This window comes from Tenrec ecaudatus, chromosome 2, assembly GCF_050624435.1.
Source record: "Tenrec ecaudatus isolate mTenEca1 chromosome 2, mTenEca1.hap1, whole genome shotgun sequence".
NCBI classification, from domain to species: domain Eukaryota; kingdom Metazoa; phylum Chordata; class Mammalia; order Afrosoricida; family Tenrecidae; genus Tenrec; species Tenrec ecaudatus.
Genome location: NC_134531.1, coordinates 74035607 through 74052581, shown reverse-complemented (window position 1 = coordinate 74052581; position 16975 = coordinate 74035607). Strand labels below are relative to the sequence as shown.

The following is a 16975-nucleotide window of genomic DNA, read 5'->3' as shown; positions in this document are numbered from 1 at the left end:
TAAATCTGTAGCCAAGATGTATAAAGTCATCCCTGAGACCAAAAGAATTAGATGGTGCCCAGCTCTACATAACATACTGATCTCTCTGAAAGGGATCACAATGGAAGGTCCTAGGTAGAGTCGGAGGAAAATGTGGAACAAACTCCCAAATCATAAAGAAGACCAGGTTTACTGCTCAGACAGAGACCAACGAAACCTAGGAGCATGAAGCCTTGAGTCACCCCTCCAGGCCTGGAAATGAAGTCTCCCACGTGCTTCCCATGGCTCAAGTTTCAGCCTGACCGCAGACAGGCCTAACTGGTGAATATTAATAGTGGAAGGTATACATTTCCAACCAACCAACCATACAAGACTGACAGCATATGACCAGAGACAACCAACGTTCAGAAGGAAGGGAGCGGGAAGAAGGACAAAGGGAAACGGGCAACACAAGGAGGAGATGGGACAAGCGCTGTTACATAGTGGGGACTGCAATCACCGCCACGAAAAAAATGTGTATGAACTCTAGGATGGAACACTAAGTTTCTCTGTAAACATTCACCCAAATCACAATAAAAAATTAAAAGATATACAGGAGAAAAAAACATTGACTATATGTATTAACTCGCAAGGTACAGGGGGCAAAATCAGATCCAGGTATGGGTTTGGGTCTTGTATGAAATCTTAGTTCTAACTTAAGAACAATTCGTTCTTATATCATGACCCTGCTCAACGCACGCCTTCATTAAAAGATGACTGAAGAGAAGGGTGCTACAGCAAAGTGTGGTGAAGAAAGTAGAGGGTGACCCGCTGTCAATTGGAATAGTGTCTGGAGTTTCACAGGCTTGTATTCAAACAAGCAGCCATCTAAGTGAGGCGTCAACTAAGTTCACATGGAAGAAGCACACCAGCTTGTGTGATCCAAAGATGATAATTACAATATTTGAGTATGGTGAAGAAAAAAGCATCCGAGTCAATGCTATGAACACCCAATTTGTGGAAGGCTATGGTCAGACTGAGCCGCTGGCAGATCTGCTCTAGCCAAAGGCAAGAGTCTCAAACAGCCTTATAATTGGGCAGAGACCATTGTAATCTTGTTGATGCTGGATCAAACACAACACTTGTGGAGTTGACAAATTCACACGCAAAGGCAAGTACCTCTTAACTTCTTCCATGACAGAAATAGGGGTCTTTTTCTTCTTACACATCATTTGTATTTTTGTCTTTACACTAATATGACTTTTGCCTTACCCCCTTAGTACAATTTTGTTCTTTACTCTTCTCTGTTGGGTGTCCCAGCTATGAAGCACAGGCAGAGTGGGTGCATAATGAGAATCACTGACACTAGAGGCCCTAGGGAATGTAGGGGTGGGGTTGGGGATAGGGAGGGAAAGGGGATTGGGGGAGTAAACAATGAAGGCGGTAGGGGGAGAGAGCACCAGAACTGACAGTGATTGGCCAACTCAGGTTAAAGACGATTTATTCAACGGGGGGAGGATGCTCTAAGACTGATGTGGTCGTGACTGTTTAGTGACTCTTGATATGATGGAATGATTGAACTGTATGATATGTAAACTATGTGCCAATAAAACTTGGGGGGAAAAAAGAAAAGATTGACCAGCAGTCACATGTTGAAATCCCATTGGAACAGGATTCATTCGTCTCCCTCACGGCCTGGGGGCTTGGTTCCTTTAACAGTGACAGGTAGCAATTTGGTTTTGTTGGTACTGACTAGTCAGGGGAAAGGCCCTGGCTCACCGTCTACATACCCTGTTGAATCCTGCATGGAGAAGAGGAAGGACGGAGGCCTCTTCGTGGTCACCCGACCTGCAGCAAAGCAGAAAGTGTGGTCACTCAGCAGCTACAAACCAGGACTCCTCACATCGAAACACTGAGAGGCAGACATGGCTTTCGCTCCAAGGATGGCGTCCTGACCAACACGCAACCCCACTTTCCTTTAGACTCCCATGCTGGCCTTCAAGGTGCAAAGACAACAAAAGGGGTGGTGAGGGGGGGTGGGTGGTCCTCAGTTACAAAGGAGGAGTCCTTCAGGAAGGCCTGCTTTGGCCAGACTCCCCCTGTTAATGGGGAAAACAGGGTCCCCGTGACAGCTAGCAATTAAGATGGGCTATTAAACAAACAAAAAATAAACAAACACAAAACCCTTCATTGCTATTGAGTCAATTTTGTCTCGTGGCGACCCCATAGGACTGGGTAGAACCGCCTCTTGTGGGTTTCTGAGCCTGTTCCTTTGGACAGGAGTAGAAAGCTCCATCTTTCTCCCACAGAGCAGCCGGCTGGTGGTTTCCAACTGCTGACCTTCCTTGCGGACGGCAGCCCGGCACATAATCACTATATCATGAGGGCTCCCGCCAGGGTCTGCCTGCTGTGGGAAAGAGGCATGAAACAGTGACTGGGTGGAGGGGCAGCTAAAAGACACTCCAGTGCTCAGAGGAGGCCCCACTTCTGCCCTCGGGGAAGAGTGAGTCCCACTCATCCCTGTTTTCCTTGTAAACTCCAGGCTCCATCCACCTCTACGTGGTAAGAGAGGAGGGCACACAGAGGGTTCCAAAGGAGTGAACCACGTTCTAGCCCTATCCCATTAGCTGAGGGGCACAAGACGCCACCATTCACAGTATTTCTTTCTTTTTCTTTCCAATCTTTAGAAATACGAAGTCTTTTCATTGAAAAACGGAGTGAGAAATCACAATTCACAGCCACCTTGACTTGGCAGGGTTGAGTAATATTTTTGCTCTCTGAATAGGGGAAAAATAAAGTGCTTTTTCCTGTGGTCTGTGGAACAGGCCATGCTGGGAGAAGACGGCTGTGGGGCTCCAGTATGTGCCTGGTCTCCAGGTCTGGGACTCAAAGGCCTTGGAAAGATCTCATCGCCCACAGAAGATTAAATACAAGTAAGATGATCACAGAAGAGTTGCTTTACATGGAAGATTCTCACACTCACCCCCACCCTGTCCCGGGGGGGTGGGGGTCCTACCACCCACCAGGATAGGAAGTGTTAAGCAGCCAATGGGGATGCTTTCTTTGAGTTTCTGAGATCACAGCCAGTGGAAGGTTTGGTCAAGCAAAGTGAGGTAACACAGGTCCTAAGGAAACGCTCAAGGAGGAACAGGCACGTAGGAGTCGTTGACCAGGGCAAGATTTGCAGGTCATGAGTTCCCACTGTCCCAAGACAGCCTGGGAGTGAAGACTGCTCTCAGGCCTGTCTGCGGGGAGACCTTCCTGTGTGAGTTCTTGGCTCTGACAGCCGTGGTGCAGCTCGCCCGCTTTACTACGGTCTAGTCTCCCGAAAGCTCACAATGCTCATTAAGTGACTGAAACAAATGTTGGTATTTGCAAAGATTCCAACCTGGCTATTTGTTTTTTTTATTTTAAGTACTGGCCCTCGCAAACAGTAAACCTAAGCCCAAGCCCTCGTCGTTGCCTTCCAGGGTTGGCATAAATCCTCCTGCCCTGCTTCTGGCCGCGGAACAGTCTTGACATAAAGTGGGCACTCCTGCCTGGGCACTGGGTTTAGTGACTTCTCGGTCCTCACGCTGACACTTTTCCTCTGGTCTTGTGAGAACCCCGTAATTGCTCCAGTTTTTTTCTTCTCAGAGCAGACAGACGAGAATAATGTTTTTCTCTCCAGCCCTGCTCCTCCCCGGCTTGTGGATTCGTTTCTAGCGGATAACAGCCTCCCCCGGCCCTCACCGAGGTGTGGGAGTGAGTGCTAACAGCCATTAAATACGATGACGAGAAAAACAAAACCCCAAAGAAGAGATATTTCTAGAAATCTGTGAAGCAAACCGAACTCCCCAGTGCAGGGGCTACAACGGGCGTCACAGGGTCAAAGAGAGAGCCATTGTTTCTCGAGCTCAGTGACTGGATGGTGGCAGGCACATGCTGCCTACGGGTGACGGAGGGGACACTCACGCTTGCGAAACCACCGCCAGGATCACCGTGTGCTCCGAGGGGTTCGTGGCCCGGATCGACCTGCAACGAGAAGGTTCCATGTCAAACCAGGCAGCCTGGGCTGCCTTACGTGCACACAGTGCGGGGCTCCCTCGCTTCCCACGTGGTGCAAAATCAACTCTCTCTACATGGAAAAACGTCTGACGGCACAGGAGGCTAACAAGGAAGAGATGTCCTTGTGGCTCAGGACAACTCGCAGGCAATTATCCCACAGGTCGGACCTGCCAATTTTCCACTTCAAAAATTGGCATATTCCACTTAAATTCCATGTTTCTGATGGAAACTTCACCCTGAAATAAAAAAAAAAAAAACACAAAAAAAACCCAAAACCAACCCCCTGGCAGTCCTACAGTCCTCTCACTATCGGTGTAAACTTGAGGGAACTAATTGGGCTGGATCTTTGTCCTTGTCAAATAGTAGGTGGTTCAGAAAGCTCATCTTAAAGATGGAAATCTCTAAGGCTGCTGGCTCTACGAATGCAGGTTAAAGCCTATCGCAGGCATGCAGAGAGAGCACCGTCACCTTCTGCCGTGCCATTGTCTGTGCGCACCTGCTTTGAAAGAACTGGGCCATCACAGAGAAGTGGGTGAAGGGAGACGTCGGTCAGTGTAAGACGTGACAAAATAACAACAATTTATAAATTATCAAGGGTTCGTGAGGGAGGGAGCGGGGAGGGAAGGGGGAAATGAGGAGCTGATATCAAGGGCTCGAGTAGAAAGCAAACGTTTTGAGAATGACGATGGCAACAAATGTACAAATGTGCTTGACACAATGGATGGATGGAAGGATTGTCAAGAGTTGTATGAGCCCCGATAAAATGATTAAAAAAAAAAAAAAAGAACTGGGTCATCAGCTGGAGCTGAGAATGCGGTGAGAAGAGTCCCTGCCACTGTAGCTCTATCGGCCGACCCACGCCAGGCATACGCCTTGTTTATTGCTTCGGAATATAAAGTCCAAACTCCCTGCCATGAAGTCAGTTCAGACTCATAGCAACCCAAGAGGACAGGGTAGAACTGCCGCGCAGGGTTTCTGAGACTGCAACTCGATGCACGTAGAACGCCTTGCCTTTCTCCCTTGGAGGGGTGCTGGTTTCAAACTGTTGAGGTTAGCAGCCCAATGCTTAACCACTATGCAACCAGGACTCCTGGAGGAACAGATCAGGATTGAAATAAATTAGGCTGTGCAATTTTAAAATCCTCTTGTAGTGCTGTGCCTAGATGCCTTATCTGTTGATTAGATTCTGGATAATTCTGTCACGGGAAGGTGGGGTCGCAATTTGGATGAATTTTTAATAAAGAGCCACACACTGTGTCTTAATACAAATGAGGATACTTGCTTTGACCTGTTCCCTAGGCTGACCTCTGCTTATTTTGAGATCCCACAGAAAGGAGCCATCCTCTCCAGGTACTGAAGGTGAGCTCCAGGCTACTCCAGAGCAAAGGGTGTTTGTTTTAATTTCCAGCTCTTGGCAGTTCGCTGCTGGCTTCTGTTCCTCCTCACTGTAGGGACTTATACTGCCTTTCCCCGGGGGACACTGATTCCCTCGCCCCCCCCACTGTGGACAATCCAGGTTTTCCTAACTTCTCTCCCTCCTCTTTCTCTCAAAGAAAACCCTTCCTTGAGAGCCCGCTGTATGAGGAAGAAGGCTCAAGACAATGATCAGGCATGGTACTTATTCCCGGAAAGCGACGTTTCCCCATGTGGATAAATAGTATTGGAACCAGCTCCTTTGGAGGGGACGCCTTCGCTCACTAGGAGGCAGACGGTGGGAAAGGTCCAACGCTAGCATGGATTATCCTCCATCCAGTCACCCTGCAGAACAGGTCTTGCTTGGGAGACTCAAAGGACCCCTGGCAGTACAGTGGGTTCGTGTTGGCTCTTAGCTGCGAGGGCAGTTCAAAACCACCAGGTAGGAGAGAGATGAGGCTTCTATTCCCATAAAAGTTCAGTCTCAGAAACCCACAGTGATAGTTGACTCTGCTCTACGGGGTTCCAGAGGATGTTGAACTGCCAACCATAAGGTCAGCAGTTCGAAGGCACCAGCCACTCTTTGGGAAAAAGATGAGACTTTCTACTCCGTTGAAGTGTTACAGCTTTGGAAATCCAAAGGGGCCATTTCGCTCTGTCCTCTCCTAAGGTCACTGTGGGTCAGAATGGACTTGCAGGTCGTGGGTTTGAGTTTGGGGGCGGGGCTAATCTAGCCTTACTTTACAGGAAGAAGCTTGCCAGATACTTAGCGGACATCCAGTTAGCACCCAATGAACAGGAGCGGTGCCTTAGGGTGCCCTTTTCTCCAGGAGAACACTAAGTATGCCTCACCTTCAGGTGGCCTGTTGCACCCCAAGGGCAGCACTGAAAGAGGGGGACCTACAGTACCTCGCGAAAATGAACGGTCAGGAGTATGCTCCTGGCTTCGCAGGGGACAGGCTCTCATCGTGGGGTGGCGCTCCTGCTGCTGACCGCTCTCCCTCAGCCCTCCAGGCACTAACTGGTCTGGCTGAGAGGATGAGAAGCGGGAGGCTGGGTGGGCAGGGGCCCCAGGAAGCCAGGGCAGGGTGTCAAGGCCCAGGGTAGCGCCCACATCACGGAGCTGGGGCCTCGTCTTCTGAGGGGTGCGTGCCGGTGGGAAGTGCTGCGTGGTCATGCACACTCTGCACACGCACCACCGGCTCCGTAGGTCAGGCATCGGAAGGCACGGTGGCACACGCACCACCGGCTCCGTAGGCCAGGCATCGGAAGGCACGGTGGCACACGCACCACCAGCTCCGTAGGCCGGGCATCAGGAGGCACGGTGGCACACGCACCACCGGCTCCATAGGCTGGGCATCGGAAGGCACGGTGGCACACGCACCACCAGCACCGTAGGCCGGGCATCGGAAGGCACGGGGTGCTGCTGCTTCCCTGTGCAGCGCAGACAGCCACCGCCCTTTATACTTCAGGCGCAGGATCGTACCTGTCCGCTCTGCCGGCTTTCTCTCAACGAAAAAGACCGCTTAAAAAATCATTTACTATCTCAAGTCATTCCATGTGTATCTGAATACAGAATCTTGTATGAAAAGTAAAACAAAGCCATGGGGGGGGGTCTTAATGAGTCAGAATGACCTCATTCTCCCCCCCAAAAAATGCATGTAAAGAGATTTCATATATAAAATGCCACTCATATATTTCATGATCAAATGGGCACAGTATTAAGTAGGCAGACACTTCAGTGCCCAAGAGCAACTTCCGCAAGAGCAGGAGCATGGTTTTAGGAGAGGTTCCTTCCTTGAGAAAAATGCGGGGCCCTTTGAAGGTCACAAAGAAGAGCAAAGGCAATGGCTCAGAGGACCAGGTTGTCTTCCTCCACTCAGCTGCGCCACGTCCCCGATGGTTCCGAGAAGCCATCCCCACCTTTCATTTTCCGGGAAGGAATTGTCCAGGCAACCCCAGCTCCATCGGCACCCGAGGAGGCCCCGGATTAGCACTTAATCAGTGACCTCTTTCTCGTTAGCTTCAAAGCATCCCGCTTCTGCTAAGGGGACCAGTTAGTTCCCCAGCACGCACACACGCTTCCGAGGGCGCATTTCTTCAGACGCAGGCGTGCCTTCCCTCCAGAGCACAGGCAGGCTGTGAACAGGGTGGGGGGGGGGGGGCAGGATCCCTGGAAGCCGCTGTGCGGGAGCGGCTGCCTTTGCTCCAGGCCGGGAAGCTGCTGGCGGAGCTAACCATCTGTGTCAGGGACGGAAACACTTTCCTCTCACACATTGCCGATGTTCATTTGGGGACAGAATAATGATCGAGATATTTGGTTTCAATCCAAACCCTATCTACGGAATAAGAAGTGCGTGGATTTTACTGCTGTTCTTGAAATATGAGCAACACTGTGGGGGGCGGGGGAACCCCTGAAGCTTCCCGTGGAGTCTAGCTTATGCTTTCAAAGACAGTGCAGCTCAAATGTGGAAATGGAGGCCAAGCAAGAGTTTCCGCTTTCACCCCAGAGCTCTGTACCCACTGCTCCGCGATGCCAACACGTATTTGCGAAGAACCTGGGAGGAAGGGAAACACACCTGTGACGGCCTTCTGCTGTGAAAGGGATGTTGGCTAAGCTCACGAAATCAGTACAGTACCTGCACACGGCTTCCGCATCAAAGTTTCGAGTCTGTCTGTGATCGATGACAATGATTTCATGGTGCTTATCTAAAAAGCACTCGAGGGCTGACTCCGGAGTCCGCGAGATGCTGCATCTGTAGCCAGCCCTGTCGCAGGCCCACCAGAACCCATCGCTCTGACTGTCTGCCTTCGAGAAGATCAGCAAAACCTGAAACACACAGAAAGGGTGGCCTGTCAGAAACCATCAGCTCCGAGGCTGGGCTACAGACAGGCGGGTCGGTGGTCTGCTGGAGCAGACTCAGCCTCTGAGTGAGGCTGCTGGGTTTGAGCCCCGGATCTTCCACTTGTTAACAGTGGGCCTATTTGCTTGGACAAGATCTCTGAGATCTACGAAGATCTCTACCGGTATGACAAGGGTATAAATGGTGCCACGTAAGTGCCCTTCTAGTTTACCAAGCACAATGTCCTTTGCCAGGGCCTGGTCTCTCCTGTGTAGGAGCCCTCCCTGGTAGTGTAGTGGATTTACGTGTTGGGTTGCTAATTACAAGGTCAGCAGTTGAAACCCACTAGCTGCTTTGTGGGAGAAAGATGTGGATTTCTACTCCCGTAGAGATTCAAGGGCTCAGAAACCCAGAAGTGCAATTCTACCCTACCCTACCCTACCGGGTCGCTATGAGTCAAAAATAGACTCAATGGTGGTGTTTCTTTTTTTGTTTGTTTGTTTTGGGGGGGGGGGTCTCTCCTGATAACATGTCCACAGTAAGTGAGACAAAGTCACAGAAAGGGAAGACCCTTACAGAGATACATTGATGCAGTGGCTGCAACAATGGGTTCAAAAATAGGGACAATTGTGGGGATGGTGCCGGACTGGGCAGTGTTTCCTTCAGCTCTGCCTGGGTAACTATAAAATGGAACTAACTTGAAGGCATCGAGTAATATATAAATCAAGTGTATTATGAGCATTGTATGATTCAACACAGAATGCAAATGCTCAGTCAATTCTAAGTATCTTTAACTTCCAGGTTATCTTTGTTTCTAAGTAGACTAAGCAGTAACATTACTAACAGGATAATTGATATAGGTGATATTATGGCTGGCACATTCACACACATTCATTCACACACACACACACACACACACACACACACACACTGCCAGTGCAAATGGTATTTGCCTCACAATTCTAAGAGTGCGACTCTGAATTTAGCGTTAAACGATCTATAAAGACACAGAAAACCAAGGGAGCACAGAAAATTTCAAAACTGAATTCTCACCTTCACAATAAAATGCTAAAAATCAAATAACTAATTCTCACACCTTGACTCTTGACAGAATTTAGGAATAACGATCATGAACTATAAAGCTGATTGGAGCTAAGGTGAGGACAATTTGCCTCCTTGAAAAGTGCAGTCCCATTCAATATGAAGGTGGAAATACTACACACACACACACACACACACACATTGTCCCTTGACTCAGAGACCGAAGGTTTCTGCTAGCCAGAAAGTCTCACCACCAGTTGAAATGATTTATATACTGGTTATATTCTTCTTCCTGCTTTAGAATTAAGCTTCTGGGAGGCAAAGATGGTACCCAGCACAGCGTGACACCCTCACTAACGCTCAGTAAATACTTGCTGAGTGAAAGAGCAACTACCTATAGGGATTTTCCAGAGAAATACAAGTGCTTACTACTAATAGGAATAACCGGATCTCACGGTGACAGGTCTAAGGATAAACACAATGATCTCAAGGTAATTATTTTAGAACCCCTCTTCTGAATTAAACAATTGTGAACAGAGGGTTAGTTTCTCAACAAAGGGCTTTAAGTTAATAGGAAGTGTTCTTCATGGGAAATCACCAAATGTGTTTCATTTAAAATCAGAAACAAGGCAACACTCCCACCATAACCATTACATTTAAAAAACACTTAACAATGGAAAAACTAGAAATGATGGTGGGATGAGAGGAAAGTAAAAGGAAATAGAGGAAAGAACTGGGAAGTAAAGGACATTTAGAGTGGTCTAAAAACAGGAATGTACATATGTAAATATAGTTATATATGATGGGGAAATAGCTCAATGTGTATACATTTATTTCTAAAGTATTATGGTAGTGAATGGACATTGGGCCTCCACTCAAGTACTCCCTCAACCCAACAAAAATTTGTTCTACTAACATTGTACTCTGTGATGTTCACCTTCTTTGACATGATTGCCGAAGACAAAATGGTTGCATAAGCAAATGTGAAGAAAGCTGATGGTGCCTGACTATCAAAAGATACAGTGTCTGGGATCTTAAAGGCTTGAAGATAAATAAGCGGCCATCTAGCTTAGAAGCAACAAAGCCCACATGGAAGAAGCACACCAGCCTGTGTGATCATGAGGTGTCAATGGGATATGGTGTCAGGCATCAAAGACCCAAAACAAACAAAAAAGCTTATCAATGAGAATGACGGGGAGGGCAGAGTGGAGGCCCAAAGCCCATCAGTGATTAATTGGACACCCCCTGTCAGAATGGCCACAAGGAAGAGAAGAGCCAATCAGGGTGCAGTATCGATGAAGCACACAACTTTCCTCTAGTTCTTTAATGCTTCTCCCCACCCCCCACTACCATGACCCCAATTCTACCTTACAAATCTGGCTAAACCAGAACATGTACATTGGTACAGATAAGAACTCCCAACACAGGGACTCAAGGACAGATACACCCCTCAGGACCAATAAGGGGAGCAGCAATACTAGGAGGGTAAGGGGGTGAGGGGAGTAAGGGAACCATTAACAAGGCTCGATGTATGGCCCCCCTCCCAGGGGGAGTAACAGCAGAAAATTGGGTGAAATGAGATAGCAGTCAGTGTGAGACATGAAAAAAAAAGAATTTATAAATTATCAAGGGGCCATGGGGGAGGAGGGAGAGGAGTGGGAAATGAGGAGCTGATGCCAGGGGCTCAAGTAGAAAGAAAATGTTTTGAAAAAGATGATGGCAACATATGTACAGATGTGTCTGACACAATGGATATATGTATGCATTGTGATAAGAGCTGTAAGAGCCCCCAGTTACAAGAAAAAGGAAAAGAAAGAAAGCAGTACAAGCGATAGGATCAGGAATCATCACAAACCCATCTAACCAGCTTCAGAAAATATCACCTGCTGGCCAATCTGGTTTAATCTTGATCTCTACCTAATTCACAATATAAATGATTAAAAATTAATGTAAACAGAAAAAAAATCCTGTCATGTTAAAATACGACATAAATGACCCCTGTCAAATCAAGGAGGCTGTATTCACATCATGAATGGTTAGACAGTTATTAAAATGTCCTTTTTGAAGACGTCTACCCAGATGCATGGGAAACGTCTCGATAAGTGACAAGCCTGGTCCACCACTGAGGAGGACATTTGTGCTCTGTAATAAAATCTTATCTACACTGTGTTAGCTGGTTTAGACATCTGCAGAGTCATGTGCTCAGTCTACAAAATGGGCGTCAAGAACTTCCAAACTCACTGGTTACTCACTGGTTACTACTAGGGATTGGTGGTGGTGGTGAGGGGGGGGTTTGCGAGCGGCAGGAGTCCTTCTCCAGGTAGTGAGCACTTGCTCTTTTGGATGATAGGACAGGTTACCTTGAATGAGGGTGAAGTGCACACTGCTTTAGCAAGGCAAATGCTGTCCCTAAGAGGGACAAAGACAGGCGTTTTTAGAAAATGCTTATAGGGTCACCAGTAGTGAGGATCAATCGACTCGATGGCAGTGAATTTGGTTTTTAAAAATTTTATGACACACATAATTTTGTAACAATTTCGCAGCAATAGCTAAAACAGCAAAAAAAGATTTGTGTGGTTACTTATATGTGTGCATAATATATAGATACATATACATATATACAGGTATGTGTGTGTCCATATGGCCTGGTAGGGAATGATCGAGGGTAAGGTTACGTAAAGAAGAGGTATAGCTGTAGCCCAGGTGGGGACAGAGCATGGTAGTAGGGCAGGAGGAAAGTCAAGGGAGATGGAGGAAAGAGCTAGGAGTCAAAGGGCATTTATAGAGGTCTAGACAAAGACATGTACATGCAAATATATATATGAGGATGGGGAAATAGATCTGTGTCTATATTTATAGGTTTAGTATTAAGGTGGCAGAAGGACCTTGGGCCTCTACGCAAGCACTCCCTCAATTCATGAATACTTTCTTTTATTAAATTGGCACCCTACTATACTCAACCTCCCGACAAAACTGCTGAAGCCAAAGTGCGTGAACAAGTAAATGTGGCAAAGAAATCTGGTGATGCCCGGCTATCAAAAGAGATAGTGTCTGGGGTCTTAAAGGCTTGAAGATAAACAAGCGGCCATCTAGCTCAGAAGCAACAAATCCCACATGGAAGAACACACCAGCCTGTGTGATCATGTGGTCCCGAAGGGATCAGTTATCAGGCATCAAAGAACAAAAAATCATATCATTGACTGTACACCTCCATGATACGATCGCCGAAGACAAACGGGTGCATAAGCAAATGTGGCGAAGAAAGCTGATGGTGGCCGGCTATCAAAAGAGGTAGTGTGTAGGGTCTTAAAGGCTTGAAGGTGAACAAGCGGCCATCTAGCTCAGAAGCAACAAAACCCACATGGAAGAAGCACACCAGCCTGTGCGATCACAAGGTGCCAAAGGGACCACATATAAGGCATCATGCTATATATATAAGGCATATATACATATACATATATATATACACACCACAGTGAATGAAGGGGGAAGTACAGAGTGGAGACCCAAAGCCCAAGTGTCGGCCACTGGAGATCCCCTCACAGAGGGGTCTAGGAGAGGAGATGGGTCAGTTAGGGTGCGATGTAGCACCAATGAAGAACACAGCTTTCCCTCAGATCCTGGATGCTTCCTCCCCCCAACTACCATGATCCGAATTCTACCTTGCAGGGCTGGATAGGGCAGAGGTTGTACACTGGTACATATGAGGGCTGGAGGCACAGGGAATCCAGGGTGGACGATACCTTCAGGACCAGGGGTGTGAGGGGCGAGGCTGGGAGAGTGGAGGGTGAGTGGGTTGGAAAGGGGGAACTGATTACAAGGATCCACATGTGACCTCCTCCCTGGGAGAGGGATGGCAGAGAAGAGGGGAAAGGGAAACTCCGGATAGGGCAAGATATGACAAAATAACAATCTATAAATTATCAAGGGCTCATGAGGGAGGGGGGAGCGGGGAGGGAGGGGAAAAAAAGAGGACCTGATGCAAAGGGCTTAAGTGGAGAGCAAATGCTTTGAAAATGATTAGGGCAAAGAATGTACGGATGTGCTTTATACAATTGATGTATGTATATGTATGGATTGTGATAAGAGTTGTATGAGCCCCTAATAAAATATAAAAAAAAGAAAAGAAATGCCTAGAAATAATGAGGGCAACATATGCACACACACAAAAAAGATTTGTGTGGTTACACATATATATAAGTGTAAGCATAGATATGTATTATAGGTATTTATATGTGTGCATAATATATAGATACATATACATATATACAGGTATGTGTGTGTCCATATGTTCAGATATATATATCTACTTGTGTATAAGCCGAGTTTTCAGCACACTTTTAATGCCGTTTTTGTGGTAAAATTAGGTGCCTCGGCTGATATTCGGGTTGGCTTATACTCGAGTATATACAGTAATAAAGCACATTAGGGACATAATTATGTATTCTTCTTAGGCATAACCTTAGGACCTGTGATGAAAGAATGTGCTTTGCATGTGCAAGGACATGGATTTGGGGGAGCCAAAGGATAGCATTGTACGGCTTGAATTACGTTATCGATCCTAATCTCTATGCCTGCAGTTATCATTCCATTTAGGAGTGAGTTGTCTTTGTCACATCAGTGTACATCGGAGGCAATAAATTTTGAGGTATAAAATAGATCACATAAAGAGCAAATGCCAAGGCACATGGACATCTTCAAGGAACGGGGAAACAGAAGCTGAAGAGGAAAAGCCTTCCTCCAGAGCAAACAGAATCAGCCATCCCCTAAGCAGTGGTTCTCAACCTTCCTCATGCCACTGTCCTGTAATACAGTTCCTCATGTTGTGGTGACTCCAAACATAAAACCATATTTTCGTTGCTACTTCATAATTGTAATTTTGCCACTTTTATGAATTGGGCGCCCCCTGTGAAAGGGTTGTTCAACCCCAAAGGGGTCATGACCCACAGGTTGAGAACCGCTGCCCTGAAGCCACCATCTGAATTTAGACTTCTAGTTTCCAAAACAGTGAGAACAAAAGTGTGTCAAAGCCATTCGCTGTGGTATTTCAGTTCTAGCAGCAGCAGGGAAGTGTGGCAAGACCATAGTCACTGACAACCAATTAGCATCATGGAATTCTTAGAAGTTTGTGTTCTACATTCTAGTTTGGTGAATAGTGCCTGGCATCTTCAAAACCTGAGAATGGCCCCCTATGATACAGCTAATGGTCTCTGATGGCCTGGGCAAAAGAGAAAGGAGGAAGCCAAAGGTTCAAAGAAGCAACTAGTTTACAGGATTAAGTCTCCCCAAACCCTAGCCTCACCTTACCCAGAAACCGGAGGGACCAGATGGTGCTGATCATGACTGCCTGTTTGAGCAGGGCCTCGGTGCATCATCTTGATAGAATGGGAAATTATTGTGGGACAGAACCCCAAATTCTTTAAAAGTCCAGACCAGTTACGCCTAAAGGGCTCTCCTGAGATTGCCTTCAACTTGAACCAAAACTGTCCTTGGAAGGATCTCTCTCACTCACCGCCCTAGAGTCAGTTCTGGCTCAATGTCACCCTATAGGGCAGGGTAGAACTGGCTCTAGAGGTTTCCAAGTCTGTAAATCTTTACAGGAGTAGAAAGTCTCATCTTTCTCTCGCGGAACACCTGGTGGTTATGAACTACTAACCTTGCAGCAGTGCGCCATGAAGGATAATCTAGCTAAATAACAGATTCGCTCAGTGCTGTGAGCCTCTACAAAATCATCTGTATCTCAGAACCACTGTGTTCTGAGAGGCTCAACTGCGGGCCATGGACAACCTGCTCCTGATTCTGCCTTCAAACAGACTTCTTGTGCAGCGGAAGAGCCTACCTTCCAGCTGGGACATGAGCGCAGCTGGGCACTATGTGGCATTGCATGGATGGGGAGCACGGGAGGGCGAGCCCCTGTGCATGACTCCCTGTCCCTGCACGTCCTCGCATTTCCATCTCATTCAGCAGACAGAGTCAAAGCTCAAGTCTTTCCAGGGGAGCGAGGCATCCCTAAGATTGCCTGTACTGTTCAGTGGTCTCAAATGCCCCGTGTGTTAGGCCGGGTTGACTAGAGAAAAAAAAATCTAGTGGCGCTCATAGATGGGTAAGAAAGAGCTTTAAAAAATAATAAGAAGAAAGAGCTTTAGATCAAGAAGGAATTATACAGTAGAACCCCGGTACTCAACCGCATCAGTACTCGACATAGCTGGATTTCGACGCCAAGTGTCAAGGCAGTTTTTCATCGGAGCTCGAACGAAACATTGGTGTCTGACCAACGCACATGATTTTTGTAAACAATAGTAGTTCATGTTTTGGTTGTTCAGCATTACTTGGTGTTGTTAGTATGAGTTGTTTAAACCTTTTGTGGCTGTGTTCCAAGTGTTTTGCTATAATTTTCTTAGTTTGTGTGGCTTTCTGTACTGTTTTTAGATAAAAAGCACAAGGGTCCTAACAAAGAGTTTTTTGACAAGCAGCATCATGATAAGGAACTGGTTAACCAATTTGATCGATATTGTTGATGATAATTTAGTAAACTCTTTTAGAAAACAGTTAAGGAAGCGCCAACAGCAAACCAATTAGACAGATTAAAAAAAATTTTTTTTTAGAGAAAGCCAGCCAGGTCCTAGTGAAAAAAGACAAAAAAGAGAAAAACTGAAAAGCAGCGACCAGTTGATTTTATGGAAGGGGATTCCCTCCCAAACAATGACTCTCTCTCCATACCTCCTCTCCACATCCGTGTCCACAGATCCATCTCCTTATCAATCTCAATGCCACACGTAGTTGTTAAAAACTTTTAAAATGTTGTTTCTTATTTAAATTATATAATTTAACTGTGAACCTGTTTACTTTGAAATTTCTGTGTAATGTTTTCTATAAAAAGGCAAGGTTATTCCCGACATGATCGCTGAAGACAAAAAGGTGCATAAGCAAATGTGGCGAAGAAAGCTGATGGTGCCCGGCTATCAAAAGATATAGCATCTGGGGTCTTAAAGACTTGAAGGTAAACAAGCAGCCATTTAGCTGAGAAGCAACAAAGCCCACATGGAGGAAGCACACCAGCAGCCTGTGAGATCACAAGGTGTCAAAGGGATCAGATTTCAGCCATCAAATAACAAAAAAACCATATCATTGTGAATGAGGGGGAGTGTTGAGTGGAGACTCAAAGCCTATCTGTAGGCAACTTACAGAAGGGTTGTGGGGAGGAGGTAAGCCAGTCAGGGTGCAGTGCGGCAACGGTGAAACATACAACTCTCCTCTAGTTCTTTAATGCCCCCCACTATCTCGATCCCAATTCTACCTTACAAATCAGGCTAGACCAGAGAATGTACACTTGGACACATAAGATCTGGAAACACAGGGAATTCAGAACAGATAAACCCCTCAGGACCAATAATGAGAGTAGCCATACCAGGAGGGGAAGGGAAAGGTGGGGTAGAAAGGGGGACCTGATTACAATGATCTACATATAACTCCCTCCCTGGGGGACAGACAACAGAAAGGTGGGTGAAGGGAGACATGGGTCAATGTAAGACATGAAAAATAATAATAATTTATAATTATCAAGGGTTTAGGAGGGAGGGGGAGCGGGGATGGAGGGATAAAACTGAGGAGCCAATACCAAGGGCTCAAGTAGAAAGCAAATGTTTTGAGAATGATGATGGCAACAAATGTAC

The 16975-nt window shown here is 46.7% G+C and overlaps 1 protein-coding gene across 9 annotated transcripts in view; it reads right to left on the bottom strand.

The window, feature by feature from the left end:
- PDE8B (phosphodiesterase 8B) overlaps nt 1-16975 on the bottom strand; it is a 278883-nt gene that overhangs the window by 111416 nt on the left and 150492 nt on the right. For all 9 annotated transcript variants that reach the window (XM_075543049.1, XM_075543055.1, XM_075543051.1 and 6 more), the window contains 3 exons: nt 8058-8248; nt 3913-3972; nt 1749-1806 (listed from right to left, as the gene is read on the bottom strand). In XM_075543049.1, coding sequence (XP_075399164.1) covers nt 1749-1806; nt 3913-3972; nt 8058-8248 — 309 coding nt within the window. The remainder of the gene's footprint in view (nt 1-1748; nt 1807-3912; nt 3973-8057; nt 8249-16975) is intronic.